The sequence below is a fragment of the Taurulus bubalis genome, assembly GCF_910589615.1.
Source record: "Taurulus bubalis genome assembly, chromosome: 13".
NCBI classification, from domain to species: domain Eukaryota; kingdom Metazoa; phylum Chordata; class Actinopteri; order Perciformes; family Cottidae; genus Taurulus; species Taurulus bubalis.
The window spans coordinates 10,493,704-10,513,748 of NC_136601.1; the positions used below are offsets into that span (position 1 = coordinate 10,493,704).

The 20,045-nt window shown below is 40.6% G+C and overlaps 2 protein-coding genes across 2 annotated transcripts; one reads left to right on the forward strand and one right to left on the reverse strand.

Annotated features, from left to right (window-relative positions):
* Nucleotides 1-201: 201 nt before the first annotated feature.
* On the reverse strand, nt 202-8,173 carry taf7 (TAF7 RNA polymerase II, TATA box binding protein (TBP)-associated factor). The gene is made up of 12 exons (XM_079229006.1): nt 8,036-8,173; nt 7,041-7,123; nt 6,874-6,952; nt 6,346-6,479; nt 5,957-6,077; nt 5,737-5,795; nt 5,172-5,244; nt 4,349-4,462; nt 3,149-3,343; nt 1,728-1,840; nt 1,091-1,150; nt 202-706 (listed from the first exon to the last, which is right to left on the reverse strand). Exons 1-12 carry the CDS (start codon nt 8,052-8,054, stop codon nt 662-664), a joined length of 1,095 nt encoding a protein of 364 aa, XP_079085132.1. The 5' UTR covers nt 8,055-8,173; the 3' UTR covers nt 202-661.
* Nucleotides 8,174-9,997: 1,824 nt separating this feature from the next.
* Nucleotides 9,998-20,045, forward strand: slc9a6a (solute carrier family 9 member A6a; the record flags this gene model as incomplete). The annotated part of the gene is made up of 16 exons (XM_079228222.1): nt 9,998-10,292; nt 11,985-12,184; nt 13,011-13,088; nt 13,227-13,303; nt 13,503-13,615; nt 14,189-14,294; nt 15,961-16,102; nt 16,449-16,554; nt 17,053-17,141; nt 17,666-17,779; nt 18,022-18,133; nt 18,354-18,507; nt 18,801-18,831; nt 18,915-19,000; nt 19,304-19,409; nt 19,591-20,045. 16 exons carry the CDS (start codon nt 9,998-10,000, stop codon nt 19,861-19,863), a joined length of 2,082 nt encoding a protein of 693 aa, XP_079084348.1. The 3' UTR covers nt 19,864-20,045.

Genomic DNA, 20,045 nt, shown 5'->3' on the forward strand with positions numbered 1-20,045 from the left:
ATATATATATATATATATATATATATATATATATATATATATATATATACATATATACATATATACATATATATATATACATATATACATATATATATATCCCCATAGCAACTAAAATAGCATCCATATATTCCATTACGTTAAAGATGTTGTGATTCTGTTTTACTGTCTTCATCAATTTGAGAAAATGTCATCCACCTACTGAAAAAGGACATTTATTATGACCAACATCAATCTGCCCACATGTAATTCTCTTCCAAATGCAAAAATAATGACAGTTTCCAATTCTTTGACACTTGTGTATTACTACAGTTTCTGTCATACAGGTTGTGAAATACAAAAACTGAGTTGACCAAGACTACATTTACTTTAAGATGACAAGCTAAAGTATCCACAGCTGAAGCCAATTAAATACTTAATAAACAATCATACATTAATAAACAACACATGTAATCAACTTAATAAAAAAACATTGACTTTTAATACATAAATCAGTATGCTGTATGCGTATTGTATGGAAATGATGAACTGAAACGAATGACACAGCAAGTCAGCTAATAAACACTCCTTCCTCCCTTGACGAAGGCTCTCCTCCTCCTCTTCATCCTCTTCATGTGTGTGTATGTGAGGCTGAAGATGACATGAGGCTGCCCCCTGGTGGTCACTTCTCTATCAGTGAGTCCAGCTGCTCTTGCAGGGAGGCCAGCTGTTGGAGCAGGAAATAGAAGTGGTGATTGATGCCCGACAGCCCCGGGGTGTAATTGGAGGGTAAGTGGATGATGATTAACATGTCTTTTCACATTAATTTGCGGCCTTCATTTGTCAATACAAACAACAGAGACAGTAGGCGGCCACTATGCCATAGCTGCAAAAAGGACTCCGCTGGTAGCTGCTGACAAATTCAATTTTGCGTGATTGAATTTGCCATCAGGCATGAAAATTGTTGGCTCTCAAAAGGACAGCAAGCACAATGCCATCTGCTAACATGGTATTTGACATTCATACAAGATAAATTCATGTAAAGTGCTGAAAGCTGTAGAGAGTTGACAGCGAGGCACTGGTCCTTGGCTTGAAGGGAAAAAGTTCTCACCTGCTCCATCTCCCGCTCCTCCTGCTGAATAATCTCATCCAACAAAGCTTGGAAGCGGTTCTGTGAGAAGAGAGAAAGACAAACACGATTTGTTCGAGTCGACACGCTGAGCCTCATTAAATTGTGATGGCGTTAAATGTGTCTGCCTGGACTGCTCATGTCACCATCTCCTCTCTGACAGAAAGGCCACTTGGAATGCCAGTCACAGACAGCTGACCTTTTCTCTGCAACTGTGATAATAACGACTGGCGATTGGGCTTCGGCGGTCCCAAAACAACGGGCAATGAGAGCTCTAAATGGCAACGTAAAAAGGGCCGTGTCCGCTCATGTTTCACTCCCCACCAAAGAGTGCTTGGCAGAACAATTCATTTTCATGCCATTTTCCCCCCACATAGAATATGGAGAGGGCTGATGGGACACATGTAATATTCAAGTCTTAATAAAAACAAAATCAACAAAAAACACTGTGTAATACGCTGTTTTTATGTTTTCACATCACTTTTGAGAGAACTTATGCTGCATGAAGACTTCTGCCTCCAAGATCATCTGCATGTTCTTGTTTATGTTGCTGTACATGCAGGCCTAGTTTCTAAATAAGTGAGAGAGAAAAATATGTGTGAGTGTGTTCATTGCTTACTTTGAGGGCCTGGTTTTCCACTTTCATGATGAGCTCTTCCTGCTGTTTCTTTCGGGCACGGGTGTCCTGAAGCTTGGTTTTGACGCTATTTATCTGCAACTGGTATTCCATAACTGCAGGGAAACAGCAGGAGGTTAACACGTTACTACTGTCACTCAGACAATGAGTTGCTTAAGCTTTCTTGTGCAGAGAAGAATAGACAGAAAAAGCTTGAGAGAGATGCTGTGACATAATTTGAGTGCAACAAGTAAGAGTGCGACAAAACAATAAAGATAAGAATATACACCGTATATGCTTGTTGAACCACAAGGATGCCTCCAATTCAGCTGACAAATTGCGGTTAATGGGAACAACAAATCCATTTAAAAGGATGTGAGCCAGCAGGCCGAAGCACTAAAAGACACAACTAAATCAGCCTGCTCCGGGCTCCACAGAGGGTTCTCATTAAATCCAACCAAAGTGATAGTGCCTCACAACAACAACCTGTGGCTCCATACATCATCAACTATCTTCCAAGCTAATTGTGCTTCCTCCAACTGACTCTCAAACCTCTGATCGAGGCCATCGAATAAGCAAAATCTATCTGGGAGGAGTCCTTGCAGACCCATTTATCACAACTTTGCAGGTCGGCCAGAAACAGACACAGCCAGAGTCCATCCAGCGTATCTTGAAAGGCTCCGCTGGGCTGCTCCGGTGGAGCTGACCGGTAGTGTTGCTGACTGACAGCTCCATGCATGTAGATAAGGAAGCATTGAGCTGTCAGGCTGGACAGCTGTCTGAGCTGCACGCTGAGCCACAACACCTGTCAGACAGGTTATTTGAGGAGGAGTGCTGTCGGTGTTTGCCTCTCTGTGGGCGAGCGCGCAGCACGTGCATTGAAGTGAAAGTACGGCTACGCATGAGTGTGTGTTGTCTGACCTACAAAACTCAGTTGTGATCAAGTCCTAACACCTGGCTAAGGTTATTTTTGTATCTCTAGTTTGACAAGTATCTGTGACGATTAATTCAATTTCATATCGGACTATTTATAACGAGCAAACAAGTCTGTTCTGAAATCAGCACGCAGATTCTCGGCCATGACCGCTACGACTGAAAGAAATAAAGACTGCAAGTTGGCCAAACGAATCAGCATTCACACAAAGTTGCAATCATGAAAGATTTGTTCTGCACTCACTTCCTCCACCTAGATACACCCACACCCACACGCTTTCCAGAAATACATGTGCACATGCTTCACTTTACAACAGATGTACATAAATATGCACTTCCCGCAATATGGTAAAACATCCATACGTCATATAGTTTCAACATTTGTTTGATTTACAATATTTCACCATCGTTTTCAGAACTGGAAACCATTTAATATGTGATGTATTTTCAAACACATATTCAATAATTTTCTAGATTTGTGTGGAACTCACCTATCTGGTTGTTTCTATCACTTTCATGCTGTGCAGAATCAGACTCGTTGAGTTTCTCTTGAAGCTGTCGGACCAGATCATCCTCCGTGTCCATGATATTCAGGTCCTCGTCCTCGTGCCGGTCCCCTTCGTCCTCCTCATCCTCACTGGAGCTGCTGATGTCGTTGAAGATCTCCCTCAGTTCGTCTCGCTGGGCTGGCCATGCGGAATGCACATTAGTGTTATTAACGTGGACACAAAGATGGAAACAGCTGGAACACTTGCTGGGATTCGATCTAGGTCACAGAGACTACAGTCTAGTGCAAAACAGAAGTTAGGGATATTGTCTCATATGGCATAAACCAGGTAAGATTAATGTGAATAGACTCTCTGACATGGCAAATAACTACTTTGCTCCGACACTTGGTGCTTCAGTAGAAATCACCACAGAATGAACCAACTATAGTTATTTCCCCTTAGCAAGACGTTAATCAGTCGTTTTCGATTTTTTGAAGTGTCGATATAATACTAATAATAATACTGTGCTACCACTTTTTTTGTAAATAAATATTTGTTGTGCCACTCGTGTACACCCTTCACTGAAGTACCTGTAAGTATAAGCAATTATTAATATGTTTGGAGCTAAGAAGGTCTTCTGGGGAATCCAGAGGGAAACATCATCTTAAAGCCAAAGAGTAACTAATGCTTGGGTTCGCTCTATTTCCATTTCAGACCACTGGGACAGAGGCCATTGAGAGTGACAAGGCATGTTGAAGATGAAGAAGGAAACCGTTGCAACCTTTGGCAAGGTGAGGAGAGTATCAAAGAAAGCTTTGTACAGTCAGGTCTATAGCAAGAGCAATCTGTGCCATTTTATAGGAGCTGCACATTCTTAAACCAGAACGAAAGCAGACAGGCCGAGTTTATAGAATATGACCTTGCTTTGAAGTGCTTTACCAATTAAAGCTGTAAACAGGCTGCATATTTCTATCAAGTGATGAAGCCTGATCAATACGGTATTTTTGAGGCATATACATATATAAATGATCAATAGTTTAAAGATTTGATGAGATAGATATTCTTATATATACATATCTGTACATCATTATTAAACATAACATTTTTTTCATCAGATTAACTGAATGGAAGAACCAGCATGCACTCTGACACCACGATACGTCACTCGCTATGATTAATTTATGAAAACCATGTTTCACTTACCAGAGGACCCATGACCCATCTTGTGTCCCGAGGTACCAGGGGAGGAGTCCAGGTTGGCCAGCGAGCTGTGCTGATCTGCTTCCTTGGACTCATCTTCTGCTATGATTTCCCACCCTGATCATCACGTGTTAAGGTCAACATCCCCTCCAGTCCTACATTAAAAGACTCATGGTCTTTAAAAACTCTTCTTTGAAGTAGACTTGAAGGGTAAAAAACAAATGATGTTCCACAGGAGCTGCCTCAACGTTAACATTAATTTGTGCGTTATGTGCATGTCTGCTGCTGCATGCAAACGCTAAAACTATCATTAGAATCCAGCTTCACTGTGAGCAACTAAGCAATGATAATGAACAGTCCATCTCAATTAACACACAGCAAGCAGGCACTCAAAGCGGCCCTGCTGTGCTCTTATTCTGCCAGGCAAGTTTAGAGTTTCATTAGAGCGCTAATGGCCTCCTTGCAAAGTGCATCTCTCACAAAGGCATTAGACAGAGTCAAGTCAGGTGAACCTGGCAGGAGTCAGGACACCCGCTCGGGCCTCAGATCAACCTATTTTGGACGTTGGATGGGAGCGAGGTTATGTTTGTCCTCAAATAAATAAATAAAACGTAAAAACTACCTGAAGTGTCTTAACAGCTTATGTCTCGGCGAGAGTTAGATTTCACATTCACACAAATCTCCATCTGATTCTACATCACTGTTGCTTACTGTCAAACAGGAATAAACACCAGTGCTGTTTTGCTTGGCTACACTATTGTTTGGTTGTCCTTTTAGGCTTTGCAAAATGGACATACAGAATATGTGTCGGTGTCTAAAAAGATACGGACATTGACAGCATCAGCGTCAGTGCTCAGCAATCTCTTCACCTCCTTTTCCACATCAGGGGATTCAATGTACTGCGAGAGAAAAACAGATTGGGTTACAAGTAATGTTAGCAGAATCTCTCTCGCTCTCTTCCCGTCTCACTCTCACACACTCTCTCTCTCTCGCTCTCACACTCACACTCTCACACACACCAGCTGGCGACATGCCAGGAAGCACATTAGCGATTAAAAACAGAAGGGGCCAAATCAATATGGCTGTGCACCTTCAGGAAGATTTATTCAAAAGACAAAGTAGAAGTGTAGTGCTCAACCACACTCGCTTTCACTTTGATCAAAGCAATAGTGAAATTGCTTTTTCAAATGCCTTTGGGGGAAACGAAAAGATGGAAAGGTTTTATATATATGTAAATCGTAGTTTTCACTTTTACCACAGTTCCTGTTTTATGAAATGTAAATGTCTTGTTGGAAGAGAGTCTAGGAAAGAGATGCATCATCAGACGGGATGCTAAAGAGATGGATGGGAAAGGAGAGGGAGTGCTGAAAGCAAAATGAAAATGTCAAAACCTTCTTTTTCGCAGTTTTCCGAAATCTTCTCTTGCGCGTATTCTTCAGAGGGCAGGTGACTGGAGACCAAAACAACAGGATTAATGAAGTCAAAATGGCTCATTCAGCTGTGGAGGGATAATTATGCTCCTGCATTGCTGATGCAGGGTTTTCTTTCTTTTTTCAGTTGTTCAGCACTGACAGCTTAGAAAAGCTTTGTTTGTAGATATTTTTTACTTACTGCCATGGTTCCAAACAAATTTCTTGTCTTTGTCTTTGTCCTTCTTCTTGCTCTTGGGGTCGGTTCCAGTTGGTTCCTCTAAAGGAGGGTAAAGGTCTCCATCTAGTGTACATACCAGCATCTAGCCCATGAATGGAGAAATTAATGGTAAATGACTCTGAATTCTGCTAATTCAGGTTATTGTATTACAGTATTAGAACAAACAAGAAAAGACGTCACATAATCTTAGTTTTAAATGCTAATGTGAATGTTCTAAAACATCTAAAAAGTTGTTTTTATTTAATCAGTATCTAATGCCTCAGTGCTGCTCTCCCCATGTTTTATTTTATTTACAAACGTCATCCTATACTTGAACAAGAGGTGTATCCTATGTCACTGTAGTGTTTTACCTGGCAAACATCAGCAGTCTTGTAAAATGTCTTCTTGTCCACTGTTTTTAGAGACTCAATCATACAGGGCAGATCCACCAGTTTACAGGCCAAAGGGACGCGGTCTACTCTTACAATGCCATGACGACCATCCGCTACAAAAAAGAGGGATAGCATAATTGGTTATAATAATGACATGTCGGTGTGAGACATTAGTAACCATTGCCATTTGGACACTGTATAAAAATAAAAAACAGAGTACAAATACAGGTGCAAAACATTGTTTTAGAATATTTTAACTATTTAGTAGTATGAGTTTAGATTAGTTACTAGTACAAAAAGCGAATCCCTAATTACACATTACAAAGACTGAAAATCTTAGTTTCACTGTAGGAATAGAGTATTTACATTTTACAAGTTCTGAACTACATTTCAAAATGTTATCAGCTTTCATATGAGGATGATGATGATGATGATGATGGGTAAGACAGTGATGTCACACAGGTCGGACATATAAACAGAACTAAGACTACTAATAAATCAGCTTACGGTGCAACTCAATGGTGAGTCTGTCTTTAATGTTCATACTGCTTGACTGGGCAATCCTTCTCACGGTTGAAGCGTACTCCTGTATAAGAAAAAGATGAATCCACTTCATTTTCAGAAAATTGTCACATTTTAATGTATTAGAAATAATATGTTTCAGCATGTCTCACCAAAGGAAGTCTCATGATAAACTGGCTCTCCAACTCATAAGGAGCATCCTCCTTATTCTTTGAGCCGAGCTTCCCGACCTTCCCTGCAAGAATGAAAACACACCAAGCGGTGAAATAGCTTCCATGATGGTTGGTAGGCATTTATGAAATTTCAATGTACAGCTGGTGATGGTTGACTTGTGCATCAATACAGCTCAATGTATCTGGTTTCTGGGGGTACTTTCTTTGCTTATTTTGAAATAACATAATAAAATACTGCTATAAAAGCTTATTACGAATTTTAACTTGTTTTACATCTTTGCTAAATGTATTTTCTGCGTTGTTACATGCACAATTCTTGTTTCACATCCTCTTGGAATACAGTGAGTTTATTGCATTGTTGTTAATATAAAAGAACGTACAGCAATATTGCATATTTCTTTTTGGTTATCATACTTTAGTGTTAACTTTTGATTCCTTGTAAATAATAAAGTAGTCAAACTAAAACCACCCCTATATGTACAACAGACAACACTAAGACATATTTAATGTATATATTAGTATTACAATAAAAAACTAATTTAGTTTGATACATCTTAGTATGAATGTGTAACGTTAAATCAGGTGTGTGATCCAGGACTAGTTCACTAAGATTACTTTAATTTACACCTTATGAAGTGACAATACAATTAGCTTCATGTCAGAGCAAACGACGGGTTAATACAGCTAATTAATTAAATCTTAGGTAGCAACCAGTTATAACGTTTCTGTCCGTTCGTCAAGCGACCTGTGTATAATGCTAAATACTACATTGATAAAACACTACTAACGTTAAAAAAAACTTTGAGCTGTAAACACTGTTGTTCACATATTGAAGCAATGTAATTATCGTGTATGTTCTTATTAAAATGATTACATTTGATCAAAACTGCGTTAGCAGAGGCAGTGTGTTTACAAAACAAGGCTAGCTATCGTTAGCTTAGTAGCTAATTCAATGGCACGAGCTTAAAACGTACCTTTCACTTTAGATGTCATCTTCGTTTTTGTAATTTGGACGGCACAGGTGCATCAATATCCGTAAACGATAATAATAACCCCCAGATATGTTGTTTGTAATGAAGAAATAACGCCGTCTAGCTAGCGTAACACAAAGCTCACTGGCATGGCCGAACCCAGTGGTGACTGTGGACTGTGGATAGACACTTGATACATTCAGGGACCCCTCCGACATTTCTAACGTCACTAACATTGTTCTGTTTTGTTTTACTTTTCCAAATGCTATGTAAATGCAAAACCGGAAGATTTATGAAAAATATTAGTGTCTAGTAATCTCATGTGGGAATTTGCCAAATGCTTGGCATGACATGGTGATAAAACAAATTAATTAACAAATGAATATAGTACCAGAAGGTATGGCCTACTGGCCGTGTGGGTCGTGCTCAGCTGCAGGCTCAGACACCCTTCATACTTTCTTGTATAAATCAGTAAAACAAGAACAATTCTATGATATGTTTTTAACATTAGCATTTTTTCATTCTTTATTTTGAATGTTGGTGACGTTGTTATTGGGCAGTATGATGTCTGACTCTGTGGAGCACTACGCTGTCTTTACCTGCAAAGTCTTTTGGTGTTACTGTTTGACTAGCGAACAAGCGAACTAGCACACACTTATTTTACGTCTTTTATCAAATCATACATGTTACACTGGAGATAGTTTAGGTTCGCTATATCCGCTGTATATCCAATTAAGTCCGATAAACTTGAACGTCACACTAACCCCCATATTTTACGTTTTCTGACATAGGTAAAAAAAATTGAAATAGATGATACTCAACTAAATATCACTCACTTGGCAACTCATTTTAATTAGCTTTTTTTATAGTTGTGCTTTATGTATTGCAAATTAAACAAATATGTAATTACAAAAACGCCTTCGTATCATTCAATTTGGTTTAACTTTAAATTGTTATCTCGCAAAAGAGCCAATTTGGACTATAGGCTCGTTAGAGATGAGCTAGTTCTGCGCAGAATCGATCGGCGGCGATCGGCGCGCAATGCATGCCGGTTAGATTTGTGTCCGACTTGCTCCCGACTTACTCTGACGTCATGCACACGTGGTCAACGATACTCTCACGAGACCAAGCCGGCTGTCGATTTCAGAGTCAGTCGCCACAGTTGCTCTCAAACGACTGCTTGGCCCAGTGCATGATGGGAAACGCCTGGCTCTCGCCACATCAGAGAGCTGATTGGCTCTTAGATCTGACCGCAAACACCACGTGTTGTAGAAAATCCTTATTTTATGTGTAGTTGTAATACTTAACCCTCGATTATTGACTATTCGTCTCATGTTTAATCTAAAAACACATCTTGTGTGGTTGATAATACAAAATCGTATTTTCATAACACATATCTAAACCAGTAGTAATGTATTTCACAGGCAGACATAAAAATACCAAAGGATGCAGCTACACAGTCATTTCTACATGAATATATATATATATATATATATATATATATATATATATATATATATATATATATATATATTTATAAACACATATAAATCCAAACGTGATCTGTAAACTACAAGTAAACAAAAGTTCGGAACTAACAGGAAGTACGTTTTTCTGTGACTTCCTGTGTATACTTTGAACGCAGCTGACAACTGTCCGACTTGATCGCAGTTTTTTGTCAACGCCTCCTGCTGTGGCCGCTGCTCTCGTCTGGATTCCAGGCGAGGCGCAGCTCTAACGAACGAGCCTATTATAACAGAAACGCATAACCAATTTATCTCACTTCCTATAACAACAAAGTACACTTTCTTGAGGAGAAAAAAAAACAGTTTCACTTCCGGGCCGGAATCGACAGCTCCGTTGCTGTCGTCTTTCTGCTCTCCCTCGGTTCGTGAATCATATCGACACAAAGTTTGTTTATTATCCACGACGACACTGCAGCAATTTGAGCGCCGAGGAGCTGCAATGGTGTTTAAAGCGACTGTCAACGGCGCGCGGAGGGCGACGAGGACGCTGTGGCTGCTCGTGCTCGTGAGTCTGTCTGTGAGCATCTGCGTTTGCCGAGCATCTTCGTCTCAGGAGGAGGACAGTGCCATGGAGAACATCGTTACGGAGAAACGGGCCGAGGAGTACCACAGGCAGGACAGCGCGGACCTGCTCATCTTCATCATGCTCCTCACCCTCACCATCCTGACCATCTGGCTATTCAAACACCGGCGGTTCAGGTTCCTGCACGAAACTGGACTGGCGATGATTTATGGTGAGCTGCTCCAGCGCGACTAGGACATTTCAGAAATGTAGTTACTCTCGTTTTGTGATAGTAATTAGATTCAAATACGATTGCATGTCAATATCTGGCGTCATTCGTCCAACCGGCGATGATAAGTTGCTTCGCTGTGGCGCATTTTGAGTTCATTTGAGGCACCAGGCTGTTTTAGGTGGAGACTGTAAGGTAACACGCTTAGTTACGGTAATATAAACACCTCGCTGCTCGGTCTTGCACATTACACTCAAAGCAGCTCAGTATTTATGTCCACCGCACAATGAACAAGCTTCACTTCTCTACTCTGAGGTCTGGTAAGGCCAAGGATGAACGTGCTAGAGGAGGACGTCACGTGGAGCAGGCTGCACGCACACTATGTGCCTTTCCTTCCTTCACTCAGACACCAACAGAAACCCTTCCTACACCTGACAGGTCTTACACCACTCACCGGGCTGCCAGTGCTCTTTGGTGGCACATTTCTAGTGAGTTATTCAAAACAATTCTCCTGAGCTGACCTCTAAAATACGCCTCTGAATAGATGAGGAGTTACTCATGCTGTAGGCGAAGCATTTTACCTTTTTGATTCTTCAATTAGCCGTAGGAAAGCTCAATATTTGTTTCACCTTTTTGTTTGTTCCACAGTTGCAGTTTCGCACCTGGAGCCGTTGAGCTGAAGGACTTTCTGTCCACAAGCCTGCTTCTTTAAACTTTACCCTCCACTGCTCACATCCAGCATTCTATTATATGTGTGTCTAATTAAATGTGTCCAGGTTTTTCCATGCTGAGCTTACTGGAGCACCTAAATGGCACACAGCCATCCTGACCTGTGTTGGTTTTTCCTGCTTGATAAGAGTTGGCATGTACAACCTGTGCTTGATTGTCAGCTCCGATACTTTCCAGTTACTGTTTTGGTGTCAAATTACACATTATTATTATTATTGATAAGCACCATGTTTCTGGCAATATTGTATGATGACCAACATATTTTCACTCAACTTCCTCCCGGCTAAACACCTGTTAAGCCAGAATACTTTTTTTTTTTTTTTGGTCATCATCTAAAGACAATATGTGTCTGTTACAATCTGACAGGACCAGTCATTCGCTTTTTTTTTTAGATTTTTTTAGCAAAAGCTGATAAGTCATTCAGCTTGGCTTTGTCAGCTAAGAGTTTTACTTTTTCTCCATTTATTTCCCATTTTAAAAAAAGTCCTCCAGCTCACTCCACAGTCACTCCACTAGTGATACCTCCTCGTCAATGTTGGCCTCCTTTTTAGATATTCCTTTCAGATATTCCTTTATTAGTCCCGCAGTGGGGAAATTTGCAGGATTACCACAGCAAACGGGTAAAGTGCACACAAAAGACATAGTAAATAAACAATATATACAGTAATTTAACAATAACAATATTATATATACATACCTGATACATGTATTTATATTCCACAGTTGAGGTGATTAAAGTGACCAAAGTTATTGAAGGTTTTTTTTGGTCTACTGCGAGCTCAACTGACTGTGCAGCCTGAGAGCAGCAGGAAGGAAGGACTTGCGGTACCTCTCCTTCACACACTGGGGATGAATCAGCTGGTGGCAGAAGGAGCTGTGCAGAGCTGCCAGAGTGTCCTACATTAATCTCACATTAATCACCTCTCCCCTCTGAATCCTATTCTTCTCCCCTGTATTCTCTCCTAGGCGTACTTGTCGGCGTGGTCCTGCGTTACGGCATCCACGTCCCTCGGGACATTAGCAACGTCACGATGAGCTGCCACGTTAATGCCAGTCCCGCCACGCTGCTGGTCAACGTCAGCGGCAAATTCTACGAGTACACCCTGAAAGGAGAGATCGATGCCAGCGAGTTGAACGATATACAAGATAATGAGATGCTGCGAAAGGTACCGACCGTCAATAATGTTTAAAATGTCTGATCGTTTGAAATTTTCTGTCCGACCACAAAACTGTTCTGTGCTACTATACTGTATTGCCACCACATTACTAAACTATTACTATAGATCTGTCGACGGGTTTGAGGGTTTTCTGCTGCTGATGTTGCAACTGTACAATGTAAAGCCGAATCAATCACTTCACAAATCGATTAGTTAACCACCTGAAAATAAATGAGCAACTATTTGGAACCTTTTTGCTTTTGGACAAAATGTCCGCTTTGAACGTTTTTACATTTTCTGAACACAATTATTGATCAGTTAATCCAGAAAATCTGATAAATCGAGAATGAAAGTAATAATTAGTTGCATTAGTAAAATGTTTGGTATCTTTATGCAACATGCATTCTCCACATCTTCTTTTTAATTTTAATAGACGCATGATAAGCAACTTTTATTTAAAGAAAAAGTATAGTATAGTTTATATTTCTTCAGATAAAATAAGTGGCAGGATGCTGCCTTCTGAGAGAAGTACTATAACAATGTTACATAATTAGTTTTATGAAAGACAGGTGCCCTTTGCTTGAGGGTCACTTGGACTTTTTAGATCCATAACTATTATGCTGTGGTCATGTGCTGCTGTGTAATTTAAAGTTGTCTGCTAAGATAACTATATTACTCTTAAAATCATACTAAACATATTTCTTGTTTTAGTATGATTTAATATGGTAGCACTGTTATCATGTCATGCTGACACAAATGTGTCATTTATGATTTGTCAACTAATTTAATTGATCCAAATATCCATTAAACGGCTTTCTCTCTGTGTTTGACTCAGGTGACCTTTGACCCTGAAGTGTTCTTCAATATTCTCCTGCCACCGATCATCTTCCACGCTGGCTACAGCTTGAAACGGGTACAGTAGCATTTCAGGCGCTCTCTGTACTGTTGCACAAAGGCAAAATGTGAAAACATTTAACATGTCCTGATGTCTTCTTTTGCTAACATCCATATGCAGATCAGATGACTGTTATTTAATCGTTTTGTTTTTCAGAGACACTTTTTCCGTAACATGGGATCCATCCTGGCTTACGCCTTCCTGGGGACAGTTGTTTCCTGTTTTGTTATTGGGTAAGAATAGTAATTAGCAAAAGAAATCCTGAACACTACAGAAAAACATCTACTGATTCTGATTTCACACATATGGCTTAATATTGTATCCACAAAAGACAGCAGAGCAGTATTCATACATGTCCATTATTGTGGTGGTAAGGGGCCCTTAAGTGTTGTTTATGATGATGTGCAAAACCACCTGCTGTTCCTCCACCAGGCTGCTGATGTACGGCTGCGTGGTGCTGATGAAGCAGGTGGGGCAGCTGGCTGAAGACTTCTTCTTCACTGATTGTCTGTTCTTTGGAGCCATCCTCTCGGCCACTGACCCTGGTATGTATTCATTAATTTATTAATTATCTTAATCTCAGTTATAAAAAATGTCCTGGTTTACAAGTAACAATTTTTCACTTTTGTTATTTGAAATGCTTGAAGCTTGTAGTACACATTCTAGCAAACAGAACACCAACAATTCACCATAAAGCCAAAGATTTGTCAAAGTTGAATATGTTATACTCCTTATCATAATAATTTGTTCAATAGAGAAGTTACCCCGGACACAAAGTCCATCTGACATCTGATCCAAATCTGGTCAAAGGAAAAAAAAAACAGTGGAGAAGCTCAGAAAAGAAAGAAAATTCAATAAATACTTTATTTATTATTTTTGCCTGTAATTTAAAATTGCAGTTTGTTTTAGTCTATCATTGCAATGCTTCTTTTATTTCCTATTTCTATGAAGTACAAGTAAAGGTAATCTATATGTTAATTATTCACAACACGTTGACAGTAGTATTATGGGGTGTAGAATTGAATCACAGTTTCAGTCATGCTCAGTGATGTGTATCATTATTTGCTTCAGTTCTAACATGGACGAATACCAAACACATTTCCTGTGTTTGTTCCCAGTGACGGTGCTGGCTATCTTCAACGAGCTGCACGTAGACGTGGATCTGTACGCTCTGCTGTTTGGGGAGAGTGTGCTCAACGACGCAGTGGCCGTGATTCTGTCCTCGTAAGTCGTCTTAAAATAACATCACACTCAAACCATGAGTCTGCATCTATCCCAAACCAGCTGGCATGTACACAGCTGCAAAATGAGAGAAATGGCAAAGTGCAAGTCATGCTTTTGTGTCCATGTGACCTTTTAACTAACCTAATAACAGCTTCTCATTAATGCTAAACATGAGGTGGTCTCTAAGCTAACACACATTTGTTTTTCTCCTCCTCTGCACGGGACTGTTATTATTTCCACAGAATTCTAAATTATAATAGCAGGCAAAGGGGAGGGGCCGGAGAGACTCGGATCCGCCCATTGAACGGGTGAACTAAGTAGAGCACGGCTTTGTGTGCCTTTGCTGTGCCTTTGGACAAACATGACAAATCAACGGCCATTTGTTTTTCGACTCTGCCTTCTTCAACCAGAGAGGCAGAACATTTATTTATTTATTCATTATTTTTTTTGGTAAACCGTTTTTTGATGTCGTGAGTCAGCAACAAACACATTCCCATTATTTTTTTGAGGATGCTGTCTATTAAAAGAGCCCAGAAGGAGGCAGGATGCCAGGGAGGCTGAAAGACAAAATGCCTGGTGATTTGTTATGCGAGTGGGGAGGCTAAATGGATCACTTTCAGTATATTTTATTGCAAAACTGTATTTTCAAAATCTAAGCCGTGTTTGATGAGAAGTATCATCTTGTTCTTTTAATTAGAGATTGTTCGGTGTTGCTACTCAACTACCAAATGACACAAAGTGGATGTTAAAGAGACACGTGTCATCTTCTATAATAAAAAACATACTGTTCAGTGCATTGTAGCTGCAACACAGATATGCCAATGAGATTGTTGTGTAGCTGCCTTGTCTGTCCACACCATTTTCAAAGCAGACTTAAGTGCAGTGTCACTTCATTAGAACTGAATTATCTTAGAGGAAGGACAATAGCTTCGTAGTCTCTCTTTCTTCCCGGCAGGTTTTCCACCTTTCTAATTGTATGTATTTAACAGCTTGTAATGATGGAGTCCACTCACTGTTTGGTGAAAACAAGTCCCTTTCTTCTTTTCATTCTTACAATAATGGCAGTAGCACCATAACATTTAGTATTGTATCTATTGCTCCACCCCTGCACAAGATTTATGAGAACATGCGTCCTTTGCAAAGACAACTTGACCTCAAACTAACCTGCATGCAGTCTAACGAATGGATTGCATATCTCGACTTATTCCCACACAGTAATATCACTTCAGCAGACTTTCAAGGAAGCCACTTTCTTATAAGTTGAGTACTAACACACCAAATAGAGTGAAACTCCTTGGTTACTTTACATTACTCTGCTTTTCTCTTTGTCTTAACTTGCATGGATGAGAGTTTTTGCTGTGAAAACCTGTCCTCATAAACAGCGCAAAATGTATGAATATTATCAAAAAAAAGTGCCCTGTACGAGGAGACCTACTACAAGGCGGGAATGTGCATTTATTGACAGATATTTGTAATAATGAGAAGACTATTTACAGTACATGTTAGGCAGTTACATCATATTGTGTAAGTGCCTTCTACATTCACTGTATTCTAGCTTTAGTTTTAATTCATGACCTTTATGTGTAGCTCTGTGACCTCCAGTCTACAGTGATTTAGCCTAATGTTTGATTTGATTCACATTCTCTGTCCGCTTGTTTAATTTCAGGTCTATAGTAGCTTACCAGCCACAAGGGGACAACACGCACACGTTTGAGGCCATGGCGTTGCTGAAGTCTTTAGGGATGTTCCTCGGAGTTTTCAGCGGCTCCTTTGCTCTGGGAGTGGCCACCGGGGTCGTCACTGCTCTCATATCTTTTATTCATTTATTTATTTATAAGAAAGAAGAAATATCTACTTCTAAAACTCTCCCAAAAGGACAAGTAATGAAATGTAAAACACATCCTCTGGAGCATGTTTACAAAGCATAAGCACTTAAATGTTAAATTAGATCTGTGATAAATTATGTTTTGTGAAAAATACTACATAACTAAAACAACCTTGTATTTTGTGAATTAGTGGTTAAAAAAAAAGTAAGATCAAAATTAGTAGCTAATGGGACTTGTTTAAAGAACATATGTTATGAATTTATAATTGTTGTGATGTTATAATATTAATTGTTGTGATGTCTTAAACTCCTTGACTTCTTGTCCGTACGTGACTAAATTCACCAAGCTGAGGGATTTCCCGCTGTTGGAGACGGCTCTGTTCTTCCTCATGTCATGGAGCACATTCCTGCTGGCTGAAGCTTGTGGCTTCACAGGTAGCACACACACGCACACACACACACACACACACACACACACACACACACACACACACACACACACACACACACACACACACACACACACATGGTGCTGAAACACTAATGATGGTTCACTGTAATTGAATCTGTTGCCATTCTATAAGAAATGTTCAGATACAGGAATTGTTACAGAGACTGCTGTATCTACAGTCAACATATCTTGGCACAATCCAAAACTATTTAACTTAAAGTTTCTCTTTTGATGATAAACGGATTTGAAGGTGTTTTATTTGTTCTCACTTCCCAGAATTCACAGCAGATTTTTCCCAGTTCATAAAACTGCATCAGTGGGCCATAGGTTCAATCACCATTGTGTTACTTCATTCTGCCATTGATAGGGAATTAACAGAAGTGTATTCAAATTATAATCTTTGAGATTGTTATGGTCAATAATCAGTGTTTATTGATCTTCCTACTCTTCTCTGTATCTCTGTCCCTCCTGCTGCGTTGCAGGTGTGGTCGCTGTGCTGTTCTGTGGCATCACTCAGGCTCATTACACCTTCAACAACCTGTCTCCTGATTCCCAGGACAGGACCAAACAGGTCAGACCTCGACTCCATCCACACCACTGCTCATTCTCTTCTTTTTCAATGTCTGTGCTTTTATTTTGACGGTAAAAAAAAAAAGGTGTCAGTTTACAAGCTATAAAATAGTAATGTGTTTAATGTTGATAAATACAGTTTGATGTAGCTCAGCCACCTTCACAGGTCAAGAACTGATAAATCTGTAATCCTCCCTCTGTACCCTTCTCTTCTTCACTAGATATACACAATGTAACACAATTTCATGAGTGGAGAACCAGAGTTCATTGTTTGAAACAAAGATTTGAATGAAAGAGACAACACAGGCATTATTAACAAATAGAGAATCCAAAACTAAAAACATGTTTTTCCTTTCAAATATAATAAATACAAAAATAAATGCATTTATAGGAGCACTGAAATTTAGATTTTTAAGTTTGATTTCAGTCAAAGCCGTTCAAGCCAAGTGTAGTCAACTGAGATTTTTGTTGAATGTAATTTGGTTGCTGTTATCTAAATCAGTTGGTGTTTCTCTTGTGTTGCAGCTGTTTGAGCTGCTAAATTTCCTGGCAGAGAACTTCATTTTCTCCTACATGGGTCTGACGCTGTTCACCTTCCAGAGCCATGTCTTTAATCCCATGTTCATCGTTGGAGCTTTTGTATCTTTTGCATGTGAAACTATCTGGTGCACAGAACGCCTGATACAACCCTTTGCAACAACTGTCTATTTGCATGTTAGCGTCAGCGTAGAGGAAGAAAGTTCACACAGTATTACAACTGACCGCCCAGAAGCAACCGGTTTAATGGGTTTAAAGGGGCGGTAAATGAGCTTGAATCAGGGTGAGGAGGCGTCACTAGCTCTCTGTTCTGTTGGCCTCTCCTTAACCTCGTTCCCACGTAGGTGGCAGTGTTCCTGGGAAGAGCTGCGAACATCTACCCTCTCTCGTTCCTTCTTAATTTGGGACGACGCAACAAGATCAGATCCAACTTCCAGCACATGATGATGTTTGCGGGTCAGTGGCACACCGATAGAAGAAGCCATTTATTGTGTAAATTGTAACCACTGTAAAAAAAAAAAGAATGAGGCTGTTAAGCACTTTTCTAGCTTCTTGCAGCTCACTGTGTGTAGATTAAAAGACAACCGAGGCTTGTGAACAGAGATCACCAAATTAGTCTTTTATAGGAACTTGCGTACTTGTTTGTGTGTAACATTCTCCGTGCTTTGCTCCTCAGGACTGCGAGGCGCAATGACTTTTGCCCTGTCCATCAGGGACACGGCGACGTACGCCCGTCAGATGATGTTTACCACTACTCTGCTCGTGGTCTTCTTTACAGTTTGGGTTTGTGGAGGTGGCACCACCCAGATGTTGTCCTGCCAGCGTATTCGGTAGGCCTCTCCTTCACCCTTCACACACAAAACACACCTGGTATTTAAGATAATGTTAAAGAAATGTACTTTATCAAATGCTTTTGTTTGTCCAGATATAATGACCCCCATGTTGAACTGGTTCATCAGGTTAAAATGTGTGGCTCTGCTCTGGTGAAGGCTTGAGGCTGTCTACAGTACGCCCACCTTTACATGCAACCTTGCTAAACGGGGGAAACGTGCTTCACAACACCGTTCTGCTCCGACAGTTTATAACTGCACTTGGTTTACATGTGTTTGTCTTCCTTTAACAGAGTGGGAGTGGACGCTGATCAAGATAATTCTGTAAGTCCGGCCCCTGTGAAATCCTTATTGCTGTCATGTGACTGTAAGAAAATACCTAAACTGCATTTTCTGTGTTTTTACAGGTGAGTATCGCTGAAGGCTCAGAGAGAAGAACCACTAAACAAGAAAGTGCCTGGCTTTTCAGAATTTGGTACAACTTTGACCACAAGTATCCTTTGGCAGAAACTGTTTAATTTATCATCTGTGTCATAAACACTGACTGCTAGTAGCATCAAACCTGCTCGAGTGAAGTGGTGACTACTGCAGTTCACCGTTTCAGACAGCAGAGGGAGCACCATGTATAGACTTGAAGACAGATTATCTCTTTTTATTGGCTGTGTAATATAAAGGTCATTCATGTATTTGAGTTAAATGACTTAAGCTTTAAGGAATTTTTTTATCCGTTTGTTGCTTCTTACGCTTCATGCTTGTTTTCTTTGTAATGCATCCTTGACTCGAGCCCCCTCTCCAGCTACCTGAAGCCCATCCTGACTCACAGCGGCCCCCCTCTCACAGCCACGCTGCCTCCCTGCTGCGGCCCCCTCGCCCGCTTCCTCACCAGCCCTCAGGCCTATGAGGTCAGATACGGAAGCTATTTCTGGCTGATCTTTGTTTGTTAAGATTTATCCAGCATTAACCGATGATATAACGTTATTTGTGATGAATCGTGAAGCACAGATCAGTTTGAAACTTAAGATTTTGACTGGATAATTATCACTTGGTTTAAGTATCTACATCATTCCTCTTCCCTCTCACCAGAACGAGTGCCAGTTGAAGGACGACGACTCTGACCTCATCCTGACAGACGGCGATCTCAACCTGACTTACGGCGACATCACCGTCAGCACGGACGCATCAGGTTCCCACACGAGCGGCGCTCCGGCCCTCGCTGGCGCCGCCACCTCTGATGACTTGGACAGAGAGTTGACGTATGGAGATCACGAGCTGGTGATGAGGGGCACACGCCTGGTGCTGCCCATGGATGACTCTGACCCGCCCTTTACGGACCCCCACCACCGCTTGCGGATGTGAAGATAGCCTTCAATGCAGACCCAGAAAACCGTCCGACTCTGACTGACCCAGGCCGTTGAGCAAACGACCAGAACCTGACACTCCCTCTTTTCCCTTTTGCTCTTGCCTCATTCCTCTTCCCCCCACACATTCCCTCACAGTTACATTCTCTCACTTCCTCTAGTGGCAAATTACTGTCTCTA